At 46.6% G+C, this 26,149-nt stretch overlaps 1 protein-coding gene across 2 annotated transcripts in view; it reads right to left on the bottom strand.

The window, feature by feature from the left end:
* CLCN7 (Cl-/H+ antiporter 7) overlaps positions 1-26,149 on the bottom strand; it is a 353,427-nt gene that overhangs the window by 302,690 nt on the left and 24,588 nt on the right. Inside the window, exon 2 of one of the 2 annotated variants that reach the window (XM_086941381.1) lies at positions 3,644-3,715. The exons of the other annotated variant lie outside the window; for it this stretch is intronic. Coding sequence (XP_086797507.1) covers positions 3,644-3,715 — 72 coding nt within the window. The remainder of the gene's footprint in view (positions 1-3,643; positions 3,716-26,149) is intronic. 2 annotated transcript variants of the gene reach the window in all.

The raw sequence follows: 26,149 nt of genomic DNA, 5'->3' as shown, positions 1-26,149 counted from the left end.
TCATGGCCTTCGGTGGATTCTGTAGCTCCATTACAAAAATTACATATTAGCCTCAAGAACAAAATTAATCCTGCACCAGAAAATGGAGCACAGATTTCTTATATTAGCGAGGCAGCTAAATTCCAACATAGGAAACAAACACCAGAAGTAGATTAAAATTATGAAAAGTCAAGGTCATCTTTTTGGGGGGAAGCATGAATGTAGTTAAATGGACGGAGAAGCACTCCTGTTTAATCTAATAATTTAGTTTTGAACTATAGAAATGATTAAATACTGGAATTCATCGGAAATTTGAAAAACGCCTGTTTGATTGCTGTTATCAGTATCATTGTATAAAATGTGAAATACGGAATGGATAATGTTTATTTGAGTTTTTGAGATCAAGTATAAAGCTGAAGTTGAAGCTTACAAGTCTTGTGTTTAAATCAATAGTTTCATAAGATTACAGTGCGTTAAAAAAAATTATGTTAACAGTGAAAGTGTTCAGTCAATGGAATTAAAATGTAGGTGGTAACCAACCCCTGCAACAGTGCACTATGGTCGAGTGTGAACAACTCGAGGTAGGAAGCATGAATGTAGAACATTTCTTTTTAAAATCAATCTTGTTGCTTAACCTGGAGTTTGTTCATAAAAAAGTTTGCAGTGTCAGAGAGTTATCAGATTTCCATTGTCCAATTTCATCTTTGATAAATTTTCCAGGTCTTGTGATTATTCTTGTGGGTGAAAAACATAAAGAGGTTGGCTAAGTAACTGAGCCACTGTTTTTACCTCAGTAGACAAAATGGTTTTCATGTTAAATTGACCACAGTTTGACGACGCTTTAATTAGGAAATGAAAGGGGCATTGGGAGAAAATGGGATTATCAGAGTCTCTCGTAGACTTAGTCCAAGGCTAATAATAAAACCTGCACATTACAAGGTTCTAAAGGAAATAGCCCTGTGGGTTTATTAAAAAAATAGTATCATTACAGAAACCAAAAGTAGTTAAAAGTGCATTAACAAGCAGCCTGAAATAACGTTGGCTCCAAAGAAAGCCCAGAATATCACTGCTAAGTACCTAAAAGGAAATTGAAAAAATCATCTGTTCCCCGAAAAGCATATCTTGTATAATGTTTCAGGACTAGAAGGAACACACATTTATAGCATGACATAGAAGGGTCAGCTTCGGCTTCTCCATTTGGGTGGATGAGCATCATCCCCCCTGCAGTGGGCACAGGAAAATATAAAAAATAAAATGGTGATTAAGTGACTATTACCATTTTATTTTTTGCTCTGTCTGCTGGAGCGGAGTGAGGGTGGGTGAGGTCTCTGCTGGAGACTGGGATCAGGGAGGACTGGAGGCTGGCTTCATCAGTTTAAAGTGTACAAGTCACTTTGGCCGGCTGTCTTGCGAGGGGCAGCCTGGCATGCGCACTTAATACTTCTACAACCCAAGTTGTGTTAGACAGCCAGGTGGATAGACGGCACAAGCCTAGTGCTTGTATGAGCGCTGAGCCAGCCATCTGCAACCAATCATGGTACTTCGCTCATGCTGGTTAACAGCATGAAAACAGTGTCTGAATTGGTTAGGGGGAGTTGGCTCTAGGGGCCCTTGCTTAGAGGACTGAAGAGAGAACCAAGACCAGAGTACAGCCAGAGGGTGGGTTCACATTTCAATTTTTATACTTAAGCAATATTTCACAAATAGAATTAAGAAAGTCCGGGGGTGCTAAATGTGTTGGATGCTGGCGGCATCGTTCCACACCCACTGCCAATAGCATTGAACGTTGCAGCTGGACCAGGGAGCGTCTCACCCTGTTTTTTTACTCTTTCCAGCTTTTTTGAAACACGGAAAAAGAAAAGTTGTGGTTTCTGGCACCCGATATACTATAAGAAAATAGAAACAAATAATACTACATATCTTTTGTTGTTACATAGGCCTGTACATAAATGCTTGAGCACAGTTCCTTTTAATAACGTGGATGTAAAAATGCCAATCCATAAAGCAGAGTGGAAGCTGATAACCGATCTTGCTCCGGTTAAGTTTATCAGACTCGAGGTTGAGCTCTCAAGATGCCTTGTGTCCAGGGTAAGTACATCCCCCAGTGCATGCTGGCTTTTGTAGTTATGTATTTCTACAGATCGCAGAACTGCAAGTCTCACAATGCACGTAGAAAACATAAGACTACTTATTGGATCACTGACTTTTGTGGTAACGGTTCATGCTAACTGGTAAGGCAGCACAGTTGGAAAATGCACCTGCTCTAAAGATCTGAAAGCAAAAGGTTCAGATTTTGCCTTATACTTTTTATCACAAAGAGAACCATTAAGTATAATATGACAGCATAGCTTTTTCCAAACTCTGCTGATACAGTACAACAACACTTCAATATGCACTGCAGATAATCACACAGGTGTAGTAGCGGCGGTGGAGTAGCTTCCATTGGTGTAGCAGGTGCAGTGGCACCCGGCCAGAAGGGCCCACTGAACCAGGATTACTGCTGTATTTTATAATTCAGGTAACAGCCGGTGGAAGGGAGGGGGGCTATTTCCTGCCTTGCGCTAGCACCACGTGACACACTGGCTACGCAGAGATGTGGGGACGTTCACCTATTGGAAGCCTTACTTAGGAGAGACCATGATACCTACTGCTTGTGTCTCCTAAACTGAAAGAAGCTGCCCCTGTACATGGACCCTCTATAATCCAGGTCCTAGCTAAAGTCCCCCGGTGACCCATCCAGCACCTGCTGCAGGCCCCAGGCACCTCTCGCTTCATCAATGCAGAGTTGGACTGTGTACCTCCATCTTCTGGCTCCTAGGTAGCCACATAATTTCCTAAAGAGGAGCCATTGACAGAGGGCTAAACTTGGCAGCCAGGAGCATCAGATGTAATAAATCTAAAAAATCCTATATCTGTTTAAAAACATGTGACGTTTAGTGGCCTAGATCAGTACCGTAAATACATAAGTAGTTCTTTGTGTGTGGAGAGGTAATTATTTGCTCAGACAGAAGAGACCGAGAGGTTAAAGCCTACACCTTTAGGACCAGCCATATGTGTCACTTGAATTTGTGAATGGTCCACATGAACGACAGAACGTGTATATGGATCAGACGAGATGTACTCAGAAAAAGAAGATCATTTCAAAGACGAGTAAATATATTCCAAAAATCCAACTTAATTTTGCCATTTTTTTAACCATAATAAACAGTATTCTTTTCTTGGATCCACCTCGTTGTTTTATGGTTTTTCTCTCATGAATTGTAAAAATTGCAAACAGTGAACGAGAGTCCATTTCTGGCCAGAGTAAATTATTTTAACCTTTAGATGAGAATTATATTTGTTGTTATATATAGTGCCATTAATGTTTCATGTTATTTCATGGTTGCAAACATGCATAAAACAAATTAAGATCTGTACTCTGGAATTGGGTACTACAAGTCGGTCAAATGGGCTCTCAGACTTACAGTCTGGAGTTTAAAGGACTGCGTCATACTCAAGGATTCAGACAAATGTTTGAGCCTACACTACATGGGAGAGTTTTGTGATGTCTGTGCACCCTTTACCAAGCTCGATGGGCATGGGGTGGGGTGCGAGTGGCATGGGAGGCAAAGTCTTCTTTGCATCTTCCACAAGTTGTGGGTTTCTCAGCTCCAAGTCTACTAACCATTTCCTGGTCATCCTCGCCAAGGTCCACTGTGCTCAGGTGCCCGATGCTCAACAGGCTGCAATTGGGTGTCTGAAAAAAGGAAACAGATAAGAAATTAAAACTGCATGAAGCAGAAATGGTATCCAGCAAAGCTTCTGGCAGTGAACTCAGGAACCTTTCCTAGGGGCATTTCAGAATATACGGAAACTATTAATATGTTATATCTTGTATGCTAATTTGTTATGAAAGAACACATTTCTGTAATATCAATAGCTGTAATGTCATGCCAGAAATTAAAGATTCTTGAAGCATAATGGATTGCAATGGGAATGACTGAATGCTTGAGAACCTTTTTTTTAATATATCTACCTACTCATTACAGTCAATAGTAATTCGAATATATTACTCAGGTGACAATAGCACCAGAGCAGTTATGGTTTATGTATTATTTCACACAACAACAATGTTTATATCCATGCTTACACATCTTTGTTCTGGTGTGCAAAGTGAAAAGGTGAAGAAGTGATGGGATTGTTATTGACAAAGATGTGCACGTTAAAGGCTCAGATGAAGTGTTGGACTTGGGTATCTCTTAGTCAATCCACAGGACTCCTTCTCCTTGTCTCTTCGGAGTTAAAACCCAAATTCTGTCAACTAGAATCAACGTTTTGACCTTCCAAAGCCTAAAATCAGAGTTTTTTTTAAGACAGTTTATGTCATAACGCAAGGATTCATCAACATGTCACTCCCCATTGTGTCATAAAACAAGAATTTTTATGGCATATGGGTAATACTATTCAATTATCCCCGTTTTATTAAGTTATAACGTGGCAGTAGGGCATTCCTGACTCGTGCAACAAATACGGACTTCATTTTTATCAAAAGTGACTGAAGCATAATGGAGAAAATGTCATAGGAGCAGTTAAAATCTCTTGCAGCCATTAAAAGAAATGATCCTACCTTGTTCAGATCAGTAACTGTCATGCTGTGATATCAGTGACCCAAGCTACCACGCTATTATCTTGAAATTCTTCTCCTTAACACTGCTCTATTATTATGCAATCTGACCGGCTAGCAAAATGGCCCCCTCCATTGGGATTCCATTTACCATGGCCTGTGCACAGCAATGTGTACCAAAAAAGATACAGTAGTTACATGCCTGAGATACTCCTAGTACAGAAGGGCTCTGACCTCCTAACCTAGGTCCTTTCTGTTGGGAAGCTGTTTTACCAGTTGATACTGTAATGATTGCTTAACCACCCTATGTTAATAGACGACGTATAAGAATTAAGAAACAACGTCAGTGTCTTCTTGTTAAGGAAAGGGAAAACTGCCCTAGTTCACAAAGCAGTCCACAAAAAATCACTGCTATCACTGATAACATTGCCAATCACAATGGCTACACCCAGAACCATATCAGCAGAACTCTGCATTAAAAGAGGATGTAAAATATCCTCCGTGCCGAAACCATTACATGTTTGTACACTCAAACAACTCTTACACTATAGCCTTCTTAGATATGAACCAAAGCAAACCCACAGTCTGCCAAGCCGTCACCTTACCACCCTCTATTTGCCAGCATTTTCTGGTATCAGAATTTAATGTGGATTGCAATTTGTATAAAAATAACAAATATTCCATTCTGTCACAAACTGAAATCGTTGCACCAATCACTCTACATTAAGCCCCCCTGCCCAGTCCCATTACTCTAGTGTCCAACTTCATCAAGAGTTTAACTCAGACATGATCAAAACCTGAGCTGTTGATACTTGGTTAGAAGGCACTTGCCCACAACATCCAGATCTAACATCTGAACCACTGTTTGGCTCCCGATACATTTTATACCTTACACAAACAGTGACTTAGCTCAGATCAACATACTGTAATCTCAAGAGACGGTCTTGTGTGTTCTAAAGTTTTCATAGCGACAAACAGAAGATGTGCCTCTACAGACTGTGATAAAGAGAATGAATATCGGGCACAAGGAGAACGGATCTGCCTCACAACACAGCCGAAGTATGAGCTGCCAGCCTGAGGAGGCAATGAGATATCATATCTGCATATTTTGGCAGTCCTGAGACAAAAACATCTACATAATGTACTTGGATAAGAACCGCAACCACATCTAAAGTGAAGTCTACACTGGATATCCATAACCTCAAATACTTTGCTTTGTGTTCAAAATGTACAACAAACAAGTACCTAATAATCGAATTCTACCATGTCACACCGTAAGCCAAAATATGAACTCGCATCTTTCTCTCCTTCTGACTCCTGTTGATTCAACATCTAGGAGAAACTCTAAATAAATGCTAGCCTCTAAAGGCTCGCCATTATGAATACATGTTTTTCCTCCTTGAAGTCACATCCAACCGGACTCCTCCCCTCAACAGTTTGATGTGCTTTTTGTCATGGCATGCACACATCTATAAACATATAAACTAAAAAGTAATATCTTTGCAGCATGGGTGGCAGAAGGGCTCATACAGAGGACAAAATCATTAGTAGAACGAACTGCTGGGAGTCTGGCTGGACTGTGGGGATTTGTCGTGCGTAAGTACCATTTAGAAAGTGCAGCAGGAGCCATGAGAGAACTGTAGAAGCCTAGATTTTACACGACACAAATTATCAAATCAGCTACTACGAACAGATGCAGAAAACAGGGAAGAAAGCACATTTTTATCATATTTAATTAGATCAAGCAAGACTGCTCGACAAAGGGAACTATGTGTGATTGGTGATAGTTTTAAGTAGTTTTAGGCTGGCCACAATCTGCTGTATTGGGTGTGGTGAAAAGCAAGCCGCCCCTTGATGGATTATCGTAACCTTGATGGGATGGTCCTGTGATGTTACAAGGTATTAAGCCAGTACTTAATTTGTGCAGGTGGTTGTCACAGGGAATAATTTTTTGCATGCAAGGACATAATTTTCTTCATCAGACTTTGGCCCAGAACAAGGGAAAGGAAGGCAGAAAAGGGAGAACGGAGGAGAACGAAACAAATAGGAAAAGAGCAACAAAGGCAAAGGAAGAAATTAAAAAGAACCTGCAAGAGTGAGATAAAGAGACAGGAACTGTTGAGAAGTGGAAGAAAGAGACTGCAGCTGGAATTAAGACTGAACAGCATTTATATTTGGCAGCCTCAGCATACTGTCCCCTGTACTTTGTTTTTTTGGACAAGAGCAATCAATGGAATAAGCATTATGTAGCTCTTAAAATGTATAAGCCAGAACTAACCAATAAAAAAATGTGCAGGGTGTTTTTGCTACATGTAGTCTTGAAGGTAAGTGGAGTGTGGTATCTCAATGCTTTGCTTAATGCTTAATAAAGGATTTGCAATTTCGCTCTGAAGGGATAATGGTGTTCCTTCTTCAAGCCTTTTTGCCAAGCATGGGCAAGTATGTCCCTTGCCTTGCCTCCCCGTTTTTGCACCTGGTCTAGAAGAAACTATGACATATTGGACCCTAAAGAAGACCGAGTAAGGAGTTTCATGTGTTTTCAATAAACCAAAATAACTAGATGACTCTTCTGGTGTCCTCTGAAGCACTTCAGTTTGAAATGCCTGCTTGGATTCTGGACCAGGACCACCAACCGGCCTACAAAGCAGAGTTTCTCTCAACTACAAAAAAGACACAATGCTTTATAAGAAATATGGTGTAACAATAACTGGGATGATCTATGTGTGCTGCTATTTACTTCACTAAGTAGTTGTTCCCGTTTTCTTTTAATAACCGTACCCTGCCGCCAATAAACCGCGAGGGGGGTGGGGCTCGGGGGCTTTAAATACCCGTGACGCCTCGGCAGGGTACACAACGCATTTCAATCGATGCCGTTGTTCGGGGAGGGCACTCTTCGGTCCTGCATTGAATGCATCTCGAGGCAGCAAAGAAAATAAGAGTCAGCAGAACTATTAAGGAAGAAAGGGCGCGGCTGGAGCCGAAACGAGGCATTCCAGATCTCTAAGTAAACGAGAAGAAGACACTAGTACGATGCCAAAATCAACATTTATCTCATTTATTTACGCCTGGTGTGGAGAACAAATAAGAAAATCGAAGAAGGACTGAGCAAACGATGAAACAGAATAATCTTAGTTACCAGTCGCTGTGCATGGCGCCACAGAAAACACCGACCATGACGATACACTCTAAAAGTGCTTCAGAGAAACGGGAACAACATTTGGGAAAAAAAGCATTCTCTCAATCTGTAAGGAGGTACCTTGAACAACGAATGAATGAACGTATAAGTGTTGCTCTGCAAACTAAACATCCTCAGGAAACTTCACGATTACAGAGAACAGGTTCAGAGTGTCGTTCAGAATAAGAACGGGCTGACTTTATTTTTTCCTCTAAATGGGAAGGGACTCGTTTCGGTTTAAGTGCTCGTGGTCAGTGCACCCCCACAGTCGTGGTACCAGGACTGAGAACCTCCTGCCTCCTTTCGAGCCTGGGCCTGTAGTGCGCGGAATGGGAGGGCAGAGAGAACAGTGAGAATGAGCTGCAAGGAAGCCCTCAGGGAATGGTACTGGGTGTTGCTGCCTACATATTCGGGTGGCCTTTCCGTAGATGCACTTGTCAACCCGCGAGAACGTCTCAAAATTGATGTCAGTGTGCGGAAAAGGAGCCGAATTCGCAGAGGCCGCCGCACCCCCCCCTGAAAGCGCCCAGGAACCAGCGGAAGCGGAGTGCGCACCAGCCACTCCGACCGGAAGTGACCCGTGACCTGGGCGCCCCTAAAGGGCGGCCAATGGTCACCATGGCTTGGTTTGAACCCCCCAATCAGGGGGGTTCACCTGAGGCCCCTATGGAGGGGTCAAGGGGATTTGAGCCGCCGCCTCTCCCAGCAAAGACATAACTTCTTCAAGGAGCTGGGAGAGCGGCGCGACAACAACGACAATTGAAGCAGAAGGCGAAAGTCGGAAGGCGAGGCCCTGTCGGTGAACTCCAGGTCGCGGAATCGAAGAGGACCCAACAGCCTGCAGTGCGCCAAACCTCTCCTCATCTCCTCGGGTCAGCAGCAGTTTGCCGCGACAGGACAGAAATTGCTGCTCGGCCTTAATAAGTTTTGGTGCCGAAAGGTCGCGTTCACGACATCGCCACAGCCGAAGTACGAAGCCGTTAGCGTGGGCGAGAATTGCGGTAAGCGACGTGGGGGCTCGCTCGGCAACACCAGCCAAGCCCGCACAAAGAAAGCAACCGAGTCCGCCCGATCCAGTCCTTTCCGTCGTCACCTCCCTCGGACCTAGCGCGCATTGGGCCGCTACGAAGAAGGGAAAGCTCCTACGAGCGGAAGAATCTGGGTAGGCCTTAGAACAGTTGCCAGCACAGAGCGAAGCGCGGCGCCCGCTCTCCGGCTGCACCAGAGACACGGTGCTCCCTACCCGCCTCAACGACCTCACCGGACTAAAAAAGAAAAGGAAGCGAGCAGAGAGCCTACCTGCCCCCGCAGTCCCGGGCCAGGACTTCCACCTCTCTCCTTCGATCGGCTAGCGGCGCAGGAGTGAGCCCGCTAGGACTCCGCGCACCCCCCAACCACGTGGGGATCGGAGCGCGTAGTCGGAGCGCGTCCCCCGCCATCGGGGCTCACGCATCAGGCAGAGCATTGGCCATAAAGGGAGCGGTACGCTCAGAGCCCTGTGAGAGCACACACATCGAGCGGCCTGACGCAGGTGCGCTGAGACAGCAGAGGCAAGCCACGACAGAGGTCGAACGGCCAGCAAGAGGCTGACGGCAGATACCTAAGGAGCCATGGCAGAGGGTCAGCCCGAAGAGGTTGCAGAGCTGCTGAAAAGGATTCAGGAGGTATCTGCCATTCACGGAAACGACTGGCTGCAGCCTCACTTGGACATGGGGAAGGAGAACAGACCGGAGGTCCGGGCAGAGGAGGAACCGGGCCCTTCATCACCCAAGAAGCGCAAAGGTAGCCGCTGAAGAAGGCATCCAAGAAGAACCCCCCGAAGAAGTCACTGGCGCCAGCATGGCTTAATGGCACAGGGCAGGGGGTAGCAGGGCCCAGGGAACAGCGCGCAGAAGAGGCAGCAGGCATGTCATGGCATATGGTCGACCCAGGGTGGGCTCGCCAGGCAAGGGTGCAGGAGCAGGTGGGTTTGTCAGCACAGGACGAGCAAATTTCCCCGGTATCCGGTTGGGGGTACGGACCCACGTCAGGGAGCCCAGCGCTGGGTGGGCTAGTCACTGACCCCTACACCAGGCCATCTCCCGGCCCGGCGTCCTCGACAACAAAGGCCACTGGCCTAGCATGCCTCATCCCCCTTGCAGTGAAGGAAAGAATATGGCGCAAGGAATTCATAGATATATTTTCACTACTTGAGATACAACTCGAGGGCCTTGACCTCACCACGTGTGACAGAAAAGAGGAGGACAGGAAGGAAAGGCGCGGTGCCAGAAAGGAGCATAATTTTGAAAATTGGTTGGATGCATTCAGAATTATGGCATGTATTATAGTGGAGAAGTTCCCCCACTACGCCGCAGATTTATGGTTATACGAGGCCAATATCCATTTAGCACAGAGGCAGTTCCCTGGGGAGGCATGGCTTGAATACGATAAAGGTTTTAGGCTGAAGATGCAGAGGCATCCTGAGATAGAGTGGAACGAGGAGGACGTCTCGGGGTTCATTCATAAAATGCTCGCAGACAAAGAAGTGAAATCTTGGGCAGGTAGAAACGGCCAGTCCTTTCGGAGTTCTTACCAAAAAGGTAGGGGCAGAACATATCAGAGGCAGAGCACATGGAGATCTTACTCACCAACCAAAGCCAAAGTGATCTGTTGGAGATATGATGCAGGGGATTGCTCCTGGGGCTCTTCATGTAAATTCCAACACGCATGCTCTAGCTGTGGAGGCAGGCACGCTGCGGCGTCATGCAAGGGGGGCAAGCGCGAGTCAAAGGGTGACAAAAAAGAGAGGAACAAGAAGCATTAGCCGCAAGGCAGGTAGAGGGGGTGACCTGGTAGACATTCGAGATTGCCAGCTGGCCAGATCCCCTATTAATACGCAACAGCTGCGCGGATTGGCAAACAAATATCCAAACAGAGTGGACGCCAGGGTGCTGGTGGAAGGATTTGAGGAAGGATTTGTCATCCCATTCCAGGGCCCATTACCACTAGAGGGGGCGAGCAACCTAAAATCAGCGATGCAGCTCCCGGAAGTGGTACGTGCCAAAATAGAAAAGGAAAAGTACTTGGGCAGAATTGAGGGCCCTCTCCCAAAGGAACTGCACAGAGGCATAGTGGTCTCTCCGCTGGGGGTGGTCCCCAAGAAGGAGCAGGGTCAATTTAGGTTAATACATCACCTCTCATTTCCCGAAGGATCGTCTGTGAATGACGGAATCGATCCTGAAGCCTGCTCAGTAGGTTATGCATCGGTGGAGGATGCAATTGAGCTAGTTAAAGCGTCAGGAAAGGGATCCCTCATGGCCAAGGCGGACATCGAATCCGCTTTCCGCCTGCTGCCCGTCCACCCCTCCAGTTTTCATTTACTGGGTTTCCAGTGGGAGGGAGACATGTTTATCGATAAGGCCATGCCCATGGGCTGCGCCATATCGTGTGCCTATTTTGAACAGTTCGCTACCTTTTTGGAGTGGGCTCTTCATGACTGTCACCAGGAAGGCAGTAAATTGCACTACCTGGATGATTTCCTGTTCACAGGCCCAGCTGGATCCCCTATGTGCGCAAGTACGCTGGCAGCTTTTGAGGGTTTGGCTAGGACCCTTGGGGTCCCCCTGGCAACAGAAAAAAACGACAGGCCCAACCACAAGACCCACTTTCCTGGGCATAGAGCTGGACTCCATTGCTGGGACTGCCAGGCTGCCCGCAGACAAAGTGAAGGAATTCAGGGAGGAGGTGGCCAGGTTGCGGGGCCGGAACAAAGCCACCCTCTGTGACATCCAAGGAGTGATAGGAAGGCTGAACTTTGCAGCCAGGGTGATCCCCACCGCCAGGGTATTCTCCAGGCGCCTGAGAGGGCTGACATCAGGCGTCACCCACAGACATCACCACATCCGGTTGAGTGCGGGTGTAAAACAGGACCTACGGATGTGGGACGAGTTCCTTCAGGATTTCAACTGGGTTTTGATCTGGAGAGAGGGATGGGTGACGGCCAAGCAGATAGCCCTCTTCACGGACGCAGCCGGGAGCCTGGGCTTCGGGGCAATCCTGGGGAAACGATGGTGTGCGAGCCAGTGGCCAGACAGGTGGCATGCGCAGGGGCTCACCAAGCATATCACATTTCTTGAGCTGTTTCCGATAATAGTGGCTCTGACCATCTGGAAAAAGGAAATAAAAAACATGAAACTAACCCTATGGTCAGATAATAAGGGAGTAGTGCAGGCCATTAACAGAGGCGCAGCAAGATGTCCTGACATGTTGAGGCTAATGCGGCAGTTAATTAAATTACAGCTGGAAGGGAACCTGGAGCTGAAGGCTCGCCACGTGCCAGGGGCAGAGAACACGGCGGCGGATGCACTATCCCGGTCCCAAATGAAGCGGTTCAGAGAATTGGTCCCTGGGGCAGACAGGGAGATGACCCCTTTCCCAGCGTACCTTTGGGACCTGGGGGGGTTAGACCTGTCCAGACTGATAGGGCACTCACTCACCCCAGAAGCAACCAGGAGATACAAGAAATGCGCAAGTACAGTAATGAGAGTCGGGGGCATAAAGTCACTTGAGGACAAAGCAGGGACACGTACAGCAGTGGAGAAGTTTGTGCAATGGGCATTCAACGCCAAGAAAACAAGATCATGGGCACAGGCACACTTGTCCGCCATTGCCCATTTTGCCAGGCTCCACACAGGGGAGGATCCCACGGCCTCCCCATATCTAAAGACAGCCTTGAAGGGCTGGAGGAGGGTTGAAGGGACAAAGAAGGACAGCAGGCGCCCCATTGACTTCGACAAACTGGGCCAGCTCCTGGACGCTTTAGTAGGAATCATTTCAGATAAGTATGAGCTACTGCTATTTAGGGCAGCATTCACAGCATTCACCACGGCCTTCTTCGGCGCTTTTCGCATCAGCGAGATAGTTGCGCCCAACAAGACAGGCCCAGCACAACGATGCCTACAGGCTAGGGACATCAAACCGATGGCAAGGGCCGTGGAGCTCACATTAAGGCAGTCCAAGACGGACAGGGCACGTAAGGGGGTGACGATACGTCTCCATTGCATTCCAGAGGCTGGGCTTTGTGCGGTATGCTGGCTATTCAAATACATGGTGGCACGCCCGGCTGGCGAGGGCCCCCTCTTTAAACATCAGGATGGAAGGAACTTGAGCAAGTTTCAATTCACGGCCGTGATGCGCCAGGGTCTTGGAAAAGCCGGGTTTCAATCGGCGTCTTTTGCCCCTCACTCTTTCAGGATCGGCGCAGCGACCTCGGCATCGCAGCATGGCATGCCTGAGGACAGGGTCCAGGCCATGGGCAGATGGCGATCCAGGGCCTACAAGTCTTACATACGTCCACACCTGGTATAAAAAAAAAAAAAACAGCAAATAGAAGAACAGGGGAGGGGGGGCAGTCACTTTGGGATGCCGCACGGCAGGGTGCTGGGGGGGCCACCCTCAAATGCCCCCGCACTACCAACAACAAACCCGGTGCGCAGCACGCCACCATAACCGGATTTCTTTTCTCTCAGCCAAACCCGGTGCGCAGCAGGCCACCTTAACAGAATTCTTTGTCTTGGCAGGGGGACGCCCGCGGCTGGTCTGGGTGGTGGGACATTCATTCGTGTCCAGAATGGAGTCTTGGTGGCGGCGGTCGGGGCAAAAAGCGAGCAGGCCCAAAGCGACGTACATCCGCTGGATAGGGCAACCGGGTATGAGATGGGAGCAACTACTGCCAACGTTGGACAGCCTCATGGCAGACTCGGCGTGGCAGCCTGACGTCCTGATCATTCACCTCGGAGGCAACGACCTTACGCGGCTAGGGCGCAAGGCGGTGGGGCAAGCCATCCAAAGGGACCTCACCAAGGCGTCAACATGGCTGGGCCCCACGACGGTAGTCTGGTCTGAAATGATCAGCAGAAGGCACTGGAGAGCTGCTGACTCCAACAAGGCGGTGGACAACGCAAGAAGAAAATTGAACATTGCAATGCAAAAGTTTTGCTCCACCAATGGCCTGGAATCAATCAGGCACGGCCTCATCCACCCGGGACGCCCGGAGCTTTATGGCCAGGATGGGGTACACCTCTCAGACAAGGGGATGAAGGTCTTCTGGGATAACCTGTGGGGTGCTCGCACGTTGTAGATAAAAAAAAAAAAAAAAAAAAAAAAGGGGGAGCCATGAACCAGGGGCAGGAGGGGGAGCCGCAGAAAGACGTGAGCCTCCCTGCGGCGTGGCGGAAATCCTACAATGGTTGGCTAAGGAAACACACCGGCGGGCGGTGTGTAGAAGGAGGGCCACTCACTTTTGAATGCCGCACGGCAGGGTGACGTGGCCGCACCAAGGAGGGGAGTAACAGGAGGAGACGGCACTCGCGGCCCAGACCCGGCCGGACGGCAGGGCGCAAATGGTAGCGAGCTGGGGACCTAACTCCAGACAGAAAAGCTCCCCTCCACGACACGCAGAAGGCGTGGGCAACCAACCACTGGAACACCAATGGACTGACAAGGAACTGGTTTTGTACAGTGCCATTTACTAACTGAGGAGTACACAAAAGACTGACACCTGTTATCACAAGATGGTGTCATGGATTGTATATGACATGTATGATTGATGGGTACAGTTCGCAAATGGAAGATTGCCAGTATGTGTGTTTTATATTAATAAAACTGCGGCCAACAACGACCATCACTGATAACCGTTATTGTTGGCTGACATTATTTTGAAGAATGGCATGCGGGCATTCTGAGCGGGGGAAGAGGCCGGGGAGTTGTGGTTGGGTAACCACGGAATAGGCACGTGCGGGGGTTATGAATTATGATATCCTATTAAGAAGGAAGAAAATCAAGAAGCATTGATGAGTTACCACAACGATTAAAACAGGATGAATGGTCACTTGTCTGTACAGTGGACGAGCAATTTACATTTATTGAACTTTTCTTTGAATATATGTTTCAAATAAAAGTATAGAACGTGCTTTGAGAATAAACTAGAGAAACGATAAAAACTGCAATTAAGGAAAAACACAGTGAATTTCCCCCCTAATTTTCATATTGGCTCAACGGAACGTAGCAATACACTAATTAGCAAATGTTTAACAAAACCCAACAAATGTATCCATGTGTAAACCTTCATGCACAGGCCTACACATCACTTTCTGGAATCACTAAATCTCTGCAGCTGTAATAAAATAGGAAGTGGCCATTTTACACTCAACATGACACCTTGGCAGTCCATTAAATGTAAACCATTGAAATCAGCAAACAATGGCTCCATCCTAGGCCATTCAATTATCATGGACACCAACCCTAAGAAAAATGGCTACTGTGTAAATAATCTTGTCACAGGCCTTTCTTATTTATTGCACTATTGGCTGGAGCCAATGCTTAGTCACTTCTGTCTTCGTATATAGCTTTTTATTGAGGCATGAAACAAATGATTACTAATTTGGTTTTAAAACAAGGAGTGTAGACACTTCCAGTGGCTACCAATATGGGCTGCCGTCACTGTAGGTTGGAAAAAGACAAAAAGAACTATTGATGGACAGAATGCAGAACAATGTCATACATTCACCCCAGTACAGAGATCTGGGCCTAAATCCATCGTTTTTTTGCTCACCATGCCATTCCAGTTTGGACCCAGCCATATGCAAATCAGTCTTGACTCTGCGTCCCCAATGGGAACAATCCAACCCGAACTGCCAGGCCAGGTCCTCCCTGGACTGGAAACAAGCATCCTAGGACCGGTTTCGGGTTTCACCCCTCCTCAGCCAGGATAGCTTGATTCCAGTGGCATGGAGAGCACGGGACTCACGTCTGAGCATACCCGTCCCACTCGGGGTGACCAATGCAAAAATAACTATTGATGGACAGATTGCAGAACAATGTCATACATTCACCCCAGTACAGAGATCTGGGCCTCAATCCATCTTTTTCTTGCTCACCATGCCATTCCACTTTGGACCCAGCCGTGTGGTGAGCAAAGAAATGATGGATTTAGGCCCAGATCTCTGTACTGGGGTGAAGGTATGACATTGTTCTGCATTCTGTCCATCAACTGTTGTTTTTGCATTGGTCACCCCGAGTAGGACGGGTTTGCTCAGATGTGAGTCCTGTGCTCTCCACGCCAATGGAGTCAAGCTATCCTGGCTGAAGACGACTGATAGCCAGACACCGGTCGTAGGATGCTTGATTCCGGTCCAGGGAAGATATGGCTTGGCAGTTCGAGCTGAACTGTTCCCATGAGGCACAGGGTCAAGGCTGATTTACATATGGCCATGTCTGAACTGGGGTGGTGTGGGGAGCAAAATAATTATGGATTTAGGCCCAGATCTCTGTACTGGGGTGAATGTATGACATTGCTCTGCATTATGTCCATCAACTGTTGTTTTTGCATTTGTCACTGTAGGTTGGGGCAGCTCATCGTTGATGTGCACATCACTGTAGGAAGGACGAGCCAGGGAAAGTCAGTGAAAGGGGCTACTGGATATAAATTCGATGTGGCCTGCTACAAATGGATATTTGTACTTCCTGTTTCTGTATATCTTAGCTCCAGAATAACCTCAGTAGTAGTGAGTGCTTGTGTTTCCTACTGCTAATATGGAGGGTTATGAACCGATCCAGGTGTCATCAGTTCTCTCTAAATAAAGGTACTCTAGTGTCATCACAACACAAATTATGACACAAAAAAATGTGCTGTGATGCTGTAGGTTGATCAGTTTACTTCCATACCACCAAGCACATGGTTAAAAACGCTCTGCACATGTTAGGGCCTTCATTTTTGAAGCGCTTAATGTTTCACTGCGTTACACATTACTGCATATTCAGGCTCAGAGGATTTTCTACAATAGTCACTGGAGAACCTGATATCACACCAAGAGGGGTAGACCAGTGAGTAGCAATAAAGGCAAATCAATTTCTGCTGTGTGCCCGTCCTATGCATTGCTGTGTAGACATGCTGCAGAATTTTGAGCGCCAGGTCCTGGATGGCAAGCCAAGCACTTTTAAATTTGTCGCAAGTTGGTGGAGTTCCAAGCAAGTGAACGTGCGGGGCAGAAACTCCACCCCTGCTCTCCCACCCACCTTTGCTTCATCTTAGCTCTCTTCTCCACCTTCGGTCCAGGCCTGCCCTCCCACATAATTTCACTCCACCCCTCTCTTGTTCACCTCTCTTCAACTCTGCCCCATGCCCTTGCTTCGCTCTACCCTGGTCGCCTCCGCCTCGCTCAACCACTGGCTGGTCATGCTCTTTCTACTGCCCTGCCCTACCTCTCTCCCACTGGCTGATCATCCTATCAATCTACATCTGTCCTCTCTCCATCTGTAACCGGTCCCCACTCTCCCTCCACCTTTGCTATGTTCCCCTCTCTCTCCACTTCTGCCCTGGCCACCCTCTCTCCAACTGTGCCTCGGCATGCCCTACCTCCCCCTCTGCCCTGCCCACCTCTCTCCCCCTCTGCCCTGCCCACCTCTCTCCCCCCTTTTGCCCTGCCCACCTCTCTCAATCTCTGCCCCCCCCCCCCCACTCCTGTCATAGTCCCCCTCGCTCCCCCTCTGTCCCAGCTGCTTTCTCAGGCTCTCTCAACTCAAGTCTGTTATCAATAGTAGAGACCAGATACATGATGGAATGTTCTAGAAGTGCAGCCATTAGTATTATTGCTTTCCCTTTCTGTTCCAGCCTCACTCCTCTTTGGTTCTACTCAAAGTCTCCTTAGGTATAAAAACAAAGAATGAGCTTTGAGGTCATGTAACACTAACAAGAACCGACTCCAGCACTTTAGCAGGCTGCACTTACCACCACAATGCACAGATGCCTGCATTTGAAGGTTATATTCGCCATGTGTGTGACTGCGAGTCAAAACTGTGAGGAAAGTCGCTTCCCTTTTTGTAGGGAAATAAACAGGAGAGCGACTGCTGAACTTAGGTTTCCTAGCAGTACTAGTTTCACAATCCGAGCTTCCTTTGACTGGCATTACCGCCCCCACCCCTGTACACGTGCATACGCCGACACCAAGCTACATGGGTAGATTCCGACTGTGGACAATCAGACAAACGAAAGAGGAACTCATCGATAATGGAGCGTTCGTTCAGAGGCGACGACAATGCAGGCATACCGGCGCACGCGGCCTTTGCTCAGATAGCGCCCCGGGCAAAACCAGATTTAACCTCTCTCCCACTCGTCTTTAATTTTCCGTACGTTGGTAGGGCAAGGTTAAGGCGCTCCACGTGAGAAAACGAAACGATATGAGGACACGGCCACCAATAGTCTTCCTACAAAGTGCTCATATTTTAGTTGTCTGCTATGTGGAAGGGGAACTATTCCAGGCAGCTTCGGTGTCCCTCGGAAGGGCAGCGCCCTGTGCGTGGGCCCAACTCGCCCATGCTATAGACCTGTCCTGCATACTGGGCAAGTTACACAATATTAAACTTACCAGAGCAGTTACTTTCCCAGCACTAGAGGCAAGGTTTTTTTTACAGTATGAGAGAACGTGCACAAACCTACGTCAGGCAGAGAACCACAGCTGATTGGCAGTCCTGTGTTTAAGAAGGGGGTCTCACTCGCTAGCGTGGCAGGAGGACGCAGAGCCCTGTAAAAACGGAGGAGGTCGCTGCTAGAGGGCTGTACTATATATAGTCTCACCAGCACCAACACAGCCAGTGGGGTAGTAGTACAGGTAAGGTAGAGAAATGCTGAACATATGGAAAGATCCAAGCTAAAGAGATGAAGGTGAGGTAGCCAGAATGAAAGCTGAAGAGGGGAAGAGGTAGGCAGATGGTTTTACATTCAGGTCGAGTGACAAGGAAATGCAAACAAGGGACAGGGTAGAAGTTCAAAGAGAATTGTGACAGACGGAAGGGAGTTTGAAGAGCTAAAGCGGGAGAGAGGAGTGAGGTGTTTAGAGAACGGGAGACAACAGATGCAAAGTAGACAAAGATTGGCGAGGATCAAAGGGCGGAAAAATTATAAAAGAGGCGTAGGTAGACTGGTCAGGTAAAGACAGTGGTGAAGCGAAGAGAAAGATAAAGCAAGGGAGTGATCGGTAGAGAGACAAGTTGTAGAGAGAAAGGAGGTGAAGCAGAGAGATAGATGTGAAGTAGTTAAAGAGAGGCAGTGTTGATATAGAGGCAGAGAGACAAGGTGAGGTAGAAAGGAAAGTGGTAAAACAGGCACAGCGGTGATGTAGAGATGTATAAAGAGGGTAGGTAAGGAGGGTAAACTGAAATTGAGAAGGAGTTACAGAAAGAGAGAGAAGAGAGCAAGAGCAAGTAAAGATTGATCGGAGTAGAGGTAGAGAGAAGAGAAAGGCGGAGAGGGATGGGATAGAAAGAAGTGGTCAGATAAACAGAGGTGATGTAGTGAGAGGTGGAGTAGAATAAGCTGAAGTAGTAAGAGGCAAGATAAGGTAAGGAAGGATGTGGCAGAGTGGTGAGGAAGGGTGCAGGTGAAAAAAGGTAGAGATGAGAGAAGAATTTAGAGGTGAAATAAAGAGATGAGATTGAGAGAGATGCAAGAGGTGAAATTGAAACAGAGCAGTGAGGTGCACAAATAAGGACAAGGTAGAGAGAGGTAAAGAACAGAGGGCTAGGGAGGTAGAGGTGTAGAGCTAGGTACAGAGAAGCGAGGCGGTGTGGTAGAAAGGTGTATTTGAAAGAGATAGGAGCTAGAGAGAATTTCAATAGAGATAGAAGAGGCAAGAATACAGAGATCTAGATCTATGTAATGAGAAAGAGGTGAGGTAGAAGAAGGGAGTTGAACTAAGAAGAGAGGATATTGCAGAATAAGTAAGGAAGAGGTAGTTAGAAGATGCAAAGAGAAGTCCCAAAAGTGCTTGGAGAGGGGTATACCGAAACATGAGATAGAGAGAATATGGGATAGGAATGCCTGCTGCATGGTGATCTGGCATGTACCCCATCCCTGACTCCTCGACTACATGTATATCTGGTATCCCAACTTATTTTGACTATGGCGGCATGCTAATCTAGCGTGTACTCAGAGGCCTAACTATGCAAGGCCCAGGACACTACAAGCATGCTCTCATAGTGGACAGAGGATTCTTGTTCCTGTCCTGCTTTTGGCACACAGTGGCGGTGGCAGCATACTGTGTTTTGAGATTGATAGTGTGACCAGAACATTTTATTTGAGATAGTGAGAGAGCAGCCTACGGCCTCTCTCATGCAAAATCCAGCTGTTATGTGAATACCCAAAACCTTGCGCGGACATCATGTATGCACGTTGACTGCCTGTGCCTGTGGTACATGTGCAGTAGAAGGTCTGTGTACATAAGCGAGTATGCCAGTGGAATCTATTTTGGATCCCAGCGGTTTAGAATGGCACACAATGGAGGAAGAAGATAGCTACCCTAGATAATAGAAGTGTATTGCGTGTATTCCTGCAACTGAAGGGTGGAGATCCAGACACTGAAGTGGGGAGGATGGAGACAGAGCTCATTTTACAAATTCCACGAACATTGTTTTAGCAAGGAGTTGCTGATTTGCTCTTCCAAACTGAACCCCTTGGTGGCTTTTTGATAAGAAGGAAGGGGCTGCAGCTTCAGTTGTTCAAGAGGAGATGTTTCTGGGTCTGGACTGCTTTCTTTGGCTATCCCCGATTACTGCTTCAGTGAGGCTAACGACAGCTAGGTGCAGGCACCCCAACCTTCTGTTCCACAAAGACCCATTGAAACCACCTGGACGTCCCATAGTCTCAGGATGTGGATCTATGCTCGAAACCGCTGTGCAGGTATATAGACAACTTCCTGAAGCCAATAGCAGAAACTACCTATGCCTGCCTAATGGATACAATGCACACCATACATTTGATTGACCATTGCCCTTATAATCCATGTGAACAACTCTTGGTGACCTGTGATGTGGTATCACTATACAACAGTATACCCCAACAAGCTGCTCTGGATGTGATGACGGAGGTATTGAACCAACGATCAGCACCAATGCCAGTACCCACGTAATTCATCATTGACCTTCTACGTCTAGCAATGATGCAGAATTTCTTTTTCTTCAATGGTCATTTCTATTGCCAAACAAAAGGAGTAGCCATGGGGGCGGCATTTGCACCAGATCTAGCCATCATCTTTATGGATCACTATGAAAGATCATTCGTTTTCAGTGAAATTAACCCCTACATCTCCATGGTGTCACTTTGGAGACGGTATATCGATGATATACTGATGACCTGGACGGGCAACTCTATGGAATTAAGCAATTTTCACTCTTGGCTCAATAGAAAAAGCCCTGATATCCAGTTTACTATACACTCTGATCCAAATGAAATTGACTTTTTGGATATTACAATAAAAAATAAAGACGACCATCTATACACAACTCTCTATCGGAAACCAGCGGAGGGAAATTAGCTATTAAGATACAATAGCTACCACCCGCAGAGTCTCAGAGACAATCTCCCGTTTGGGCAGTTTTTGCTGATCCGCAGGAACTGCATCCAAAAAGCAAACTATTTTGCACAATCAGACGACCTCAGTCAACGCCTGGAGGAGAGAATATATCCAAGGAAGTTGACCAAGAGAGCACAGAAAAGGGCTTGGTAAAGCCCACGAGAGAGCCTTTTTACACCGAAACAAAAAACAGAGGAACCCATGCAAAGGAGGATATGTGTTACTACTTTTTCGCACAACGTCATGCGGTCAAAAAAGTGATCAATAAATATTGGGGCCTTATATCAGAAGATATTGACCAAACCAACCTCCCTATGCACTCATTCAAGAAAGGCAAAAGTGTAAAGGACCACATAGTCCGCTCTTTTCTGGAGACTGCTGCGGACCCATCAATCCAATCAATGTGGAACTTGCCACCTGTACTAGGACATTTCAAATCCGGACATTGCCAGGCATGTAGAACAACAATCCAGACTAAGGAATTCACATATAAACACCATGTAATTCATCGAAAATCCCTCACAAATTGCAATTCAACAAATGTCATCTATGTCATCATGTGGCAATAAGACCTCCTTTATGTGGGCCAAACGCAACAGAAGGCGAAGGCCTGCATCCTTCAACACTGTAGCAGAATTAGATGTGGGATCCAGGGAGCACCACTTGTTGAACACTTCCGGAATGCCGATCACAGTCGTGATGAACCTCGTTGGCTAATCCTTGATAAGGACTTGTTGTGCGCAAGAGGAGGAAACATTGGAATAATACTGGATGCAAGGGAATGCAAATTGATGTCCCTCCTTGACACCATTAGCAATGGTCTAAATGAATCTGAAGTCAGCCACGCCCAGCAAGCGTGTCTGACACAAGAATGAGTGCACAATTACTTGCCGCCCTTTATACTGAAATCCTCAGGAGACGGTCAGATACACAGGCCATTGACTCATAGGGTAGCCATACTTGTCCACTGTCTCGCTGACAAGGTATACACACATCTAAGTGCATTAACACCAACATATTGTGCCTACCTGAACCATGCTATATAAACAATGTATGATGATTGCCTCCGTTGATGTATCCTTGAATTTGGACTTTTGAATGTACCAGAATATGTAACACGTGAACTATTTTTGTTACACTTATGTTCGCTGTACAAATCATGCCCTCCATACTTTTGTTTGAATGTAACTTAATGAGGCAACTCGTGATAACACCAGGGACACACACACCACCAGCCGTCAGTGCACGCTTTCACCAGGCAAACATACACCACCAGCCGTCAGTGCACGCTTTCACCAGGCATACACACACCACCAGCTGTCCGTGCACGCTTCCACCAGGCACACACACACACCACCAGCCGTCAGTGCACGCTTTCACCAGGCACACACTACCAGCCATCAGAGCACACTTTTACCAGGCACACACCACAAGCCGTCAGTGCACGCTTCCACGAGGCACACACAACACCAGCCGGCAGTGCACACTTCCACCAGGCACACACACCACCAGCCGTCAGTGCACGCTTCCACCAGTCACACACCACCAGACGTCAGTGCACATATTGATTGCTACAATAGTTAATTGTGGATGCGTTAACAATCACAGTATGGCGCACTTTACTTTTAAACATATTCATCTAAAGCGCAGCATGCCACCATTGCTACAAAACACTTTTTTTGGCCTACAATTTATAGACTTTTGTTGCAATTGGTGTTGCAATATTTAGCAATGCCAATAGCTCAAACTTAATTAATGCGAGACCTATTGCATTTCAAATGCTTGTTCAATTATCTGATGTTTGCATTTTGCACCTTCCTAATCGCAATGCCTATAAAAGCCCTTTTTTATTGAGAGCGCACTCCACATTAAATGCCTAACTGTCTCCATACCATTTTAAGTGACCCTAACATGATTTATTTAGGGCACTTTGTAACCCTAGAGCCTCCGCCTTCAGATCCACGTCGCGAAATTCTGACTACGTTCCCACCAATCTGGAGTAACCCCCGCCCAATTTCATGCACCCATTTCTTATATACAACTTATGTTCTCAGACTAGAACAAGGTTCCTAGGCTCTGTGCAGTTCCTTCTGTGAATACCAATGTATGTAGGGAATTAGTATATTTGCTATTCATTACTTCCATTTTATTCTGGCCTAGAGAGGAGCTTCTTTGCCCAATGTGATTTCAAAAATGTTTTGAAGGTCTAGGCAGAGGAAGGCCCGGCCTATGGACAGACCACAAGGGATTTGGACCTTTGGTTGCAAGTATCTGCTGGTGGGCCCAACTTATTTAAATGTTTATAGTGGGTCACAGATTCCCTCACTGTACCGGACCATTTCTCTGCAGGTTCTTTGTTCTCGCTCGTCTCATTGGAGCCCGCGCGCCCATCCTCTTCACGCCCAGGCCCACAAGGGCCTTTTTAGGGTAAAGTAGTGTAGCAGGGTTTCCGTTCTCCCACAGAACTGTGCATAGAGATCTAGAACCTCAGTGAGTTAGGATGATCCAAAACTCATCTCAGTGTCAGAAATCTCCTTACCTAGCTAGCTACAGTGTCTCATGGATCATTATGGAATGAACCATGTCTTAGACAAACCAGAACATGATCTTTAGAATACCTCAGGAATCGTGGAACACATGAACACTCTTTCGTTATATAATCATTTCAAACCAAAACTGGGAGTCAAAGAACACAAGTGCAAGTTTGAAATATTTATTATTCAATGCAAAGTTCTCAAACGCAGTATCTTGTATAATACCAAAATGCAGATTATAAAAATCAGAGTCAGCAGCATAGTCACTAATCCATAGTAAGCAAAAGGTGCTAGCATGTTATAATGCAAAACCTATAGAAATCGATATCACCTATATTTCGCGCACCCTATCTAGTATATTATTTTATATCTAAGAAGGTCTCATTCGGGCTTTAGCAGGGCGGCCCCATACCTCTCAATGTCAGTAGGAGCAGTTCACATCAACAGCTACCAGCTCTCTCCATGCGCAGCACCAAGTGTCCACGTTCATTCCGTGTAACTCTATCTTAAACCCGCGTAGAGCCCAAAATGTTGGCATCAACATTATTTGTGTTATGTCTAATGTGGTGCGAGGATCAGGCCTCTCAGCAACCTTGTGTTAGGTTAATCTTAGAGTGTGCAGCTCTCAGTGTGCAGACAGTTGTACCAAGTGTACCAGGCAAAGCTGATAGCATAGAAATAACATATTATTCTCAAATAAACCACCTCACCGCTTCTAGGGTGAAAGCTACAACAACAAGTATGTGTCGTGTGCAAAACTGAAGCCGAAGGCAAACCGGCTGTTTAAACATGTAATACACTCATGCTAACTTAACGCAATATATGTAATGAAGTATCCATATGACACCCCCCCATTGGTCCGAGCACCGTCAAACATAAGGGAAAAGGCAATACTAAATCAGACACAACAATTGAAAGCAAAGTTCAATAATCTTGAGCTAAAATAAGCTAAAAATATGTATGAATGAATATGTATGAATGCCTACAGTGGCCTCAAATCTAAAAATAAAAACAAAACTTTTGAACCAAAAGTCATCCACCAGGTCTCAAAAATATGAAACGTAGGACCAGGTTTCATCAATTCAAATGTTTGGAAGAGAAAAAACAAGGCACGCATCCGATTTCCAAAGTCATGTGCCACATCGACGTTATCCCCAGCGACATCACATGATTGCACTCTCCATCAGCTGAACATAGTCCATCCCTCCAATCCAGCGAGGGGAAACTCATATTTCACAACAAAGCATTCCTCCCAGGCATCTCACGATTGGAAAGTATATGCAAAGAAAGTTGCCACAGCCTCCAGCATGAAATCACTGCCATCATCCGAAAATAGTTCAGCAATCCAATTTAGCAATGGGAAAGAACATACGTGCTCCTCCAGCATCGGATCCTCCTGTAACGTCAGAGGACAACTCGGTGGGTTCACCAGATCGCTGTGTGTCAGAAAGGCATCCGCCGCTGCAGAAATCTCCCATTGGCCCAGAACTCCATTTATCGCTGCCAAGGCCATAACTCTCTCGCCAGAACAGATCAGCTCGTGAGCCACCACGGGACGCATTAGCTGATCAAAATCGACGTCAGGAGCAGTTCTCAAGCATAGGCACAAATCAATGGCCCAATCGAACTCGCAGCTCAGGCAGTGAAACACAGGTTGGACACACGTGAAGTCGGTGAACCGAAATGACAATCTATAGGCCGTGCTTAATGCTGCAAGCGGCAATGTTCCATAGTAATTGAGCATCCGATTACGACACAGTGTCAGGAGGCGTTGAACGGCGTCTTGCGCAGGATGGGCATCCATGTTTTATGAAGAAAAACACCAACAGAATGCCTGCGGCTACAGCCAGTAACACAGGTAATCCACCAAACAAACTCGAAAAAATAGTGTGGAAAAACGTGGGAATGATACCAAAAACCTTTTCAAACGTAGTCACGAGGCCACTGCTGACTAACTTGAAAAAATGTGCCAGCCCAGTCGTTGAAGAAGCATTAAATATCTGGTGTACCAGCTCGCAGAAATGAAACGGCAAATCAGTATTTAAAAGCGCCTGCACCTCTGTGCGGGTGTTGGCTATGTGAAGGACATAAGTTTCCCGGGCCGAACTCAGGGTCACTTGTTTTTGAGACAAAAGGGCCCTTATTCTGCTTAAACCATTGAATTTTGCTTCCAAGGTTGGAATCCGTGGCCAGATGGAGACATCTGAAGAACCATGCGTGGGTGGGTATAGAACATTCTTGCAGCACACTACACGCTCTGATACAGTTACCACATATGCCACACCAATTAATAAACCACAACATAATTCATTGTTTAAAAGCAAATAACTGCCATTAGCTAATAATGTAAATGTGGGAACCACTGCTGGAACTGGCGTGCCTTTTAAAACACATGCTAAATTTGGGCGGTCCTGATTACAAGAACCGTGTAACTGAATGTGTCTGCATATTAATGAATGGTCAGGTGACTGTG

The sequence above is a fragment of the Lissotriton vulgaris genome, chromosome 10, assembly GCF_964263255.1.
Source record: "Lissotriton vulgaris chromosome 10, aLisVul1.2, whole genome shotgun sequence".
Lineage (NCBI taxonomy): Eukaryota > Metazoa > Chordata > Amphibia > Caudata > Salamandridae > Lissotriton > Lissotriton vulgaris.
Note: the sequence above shows the minus strand (reverse complement) of the source record. Positions and strands in the feature narration are given on the sequence as shown.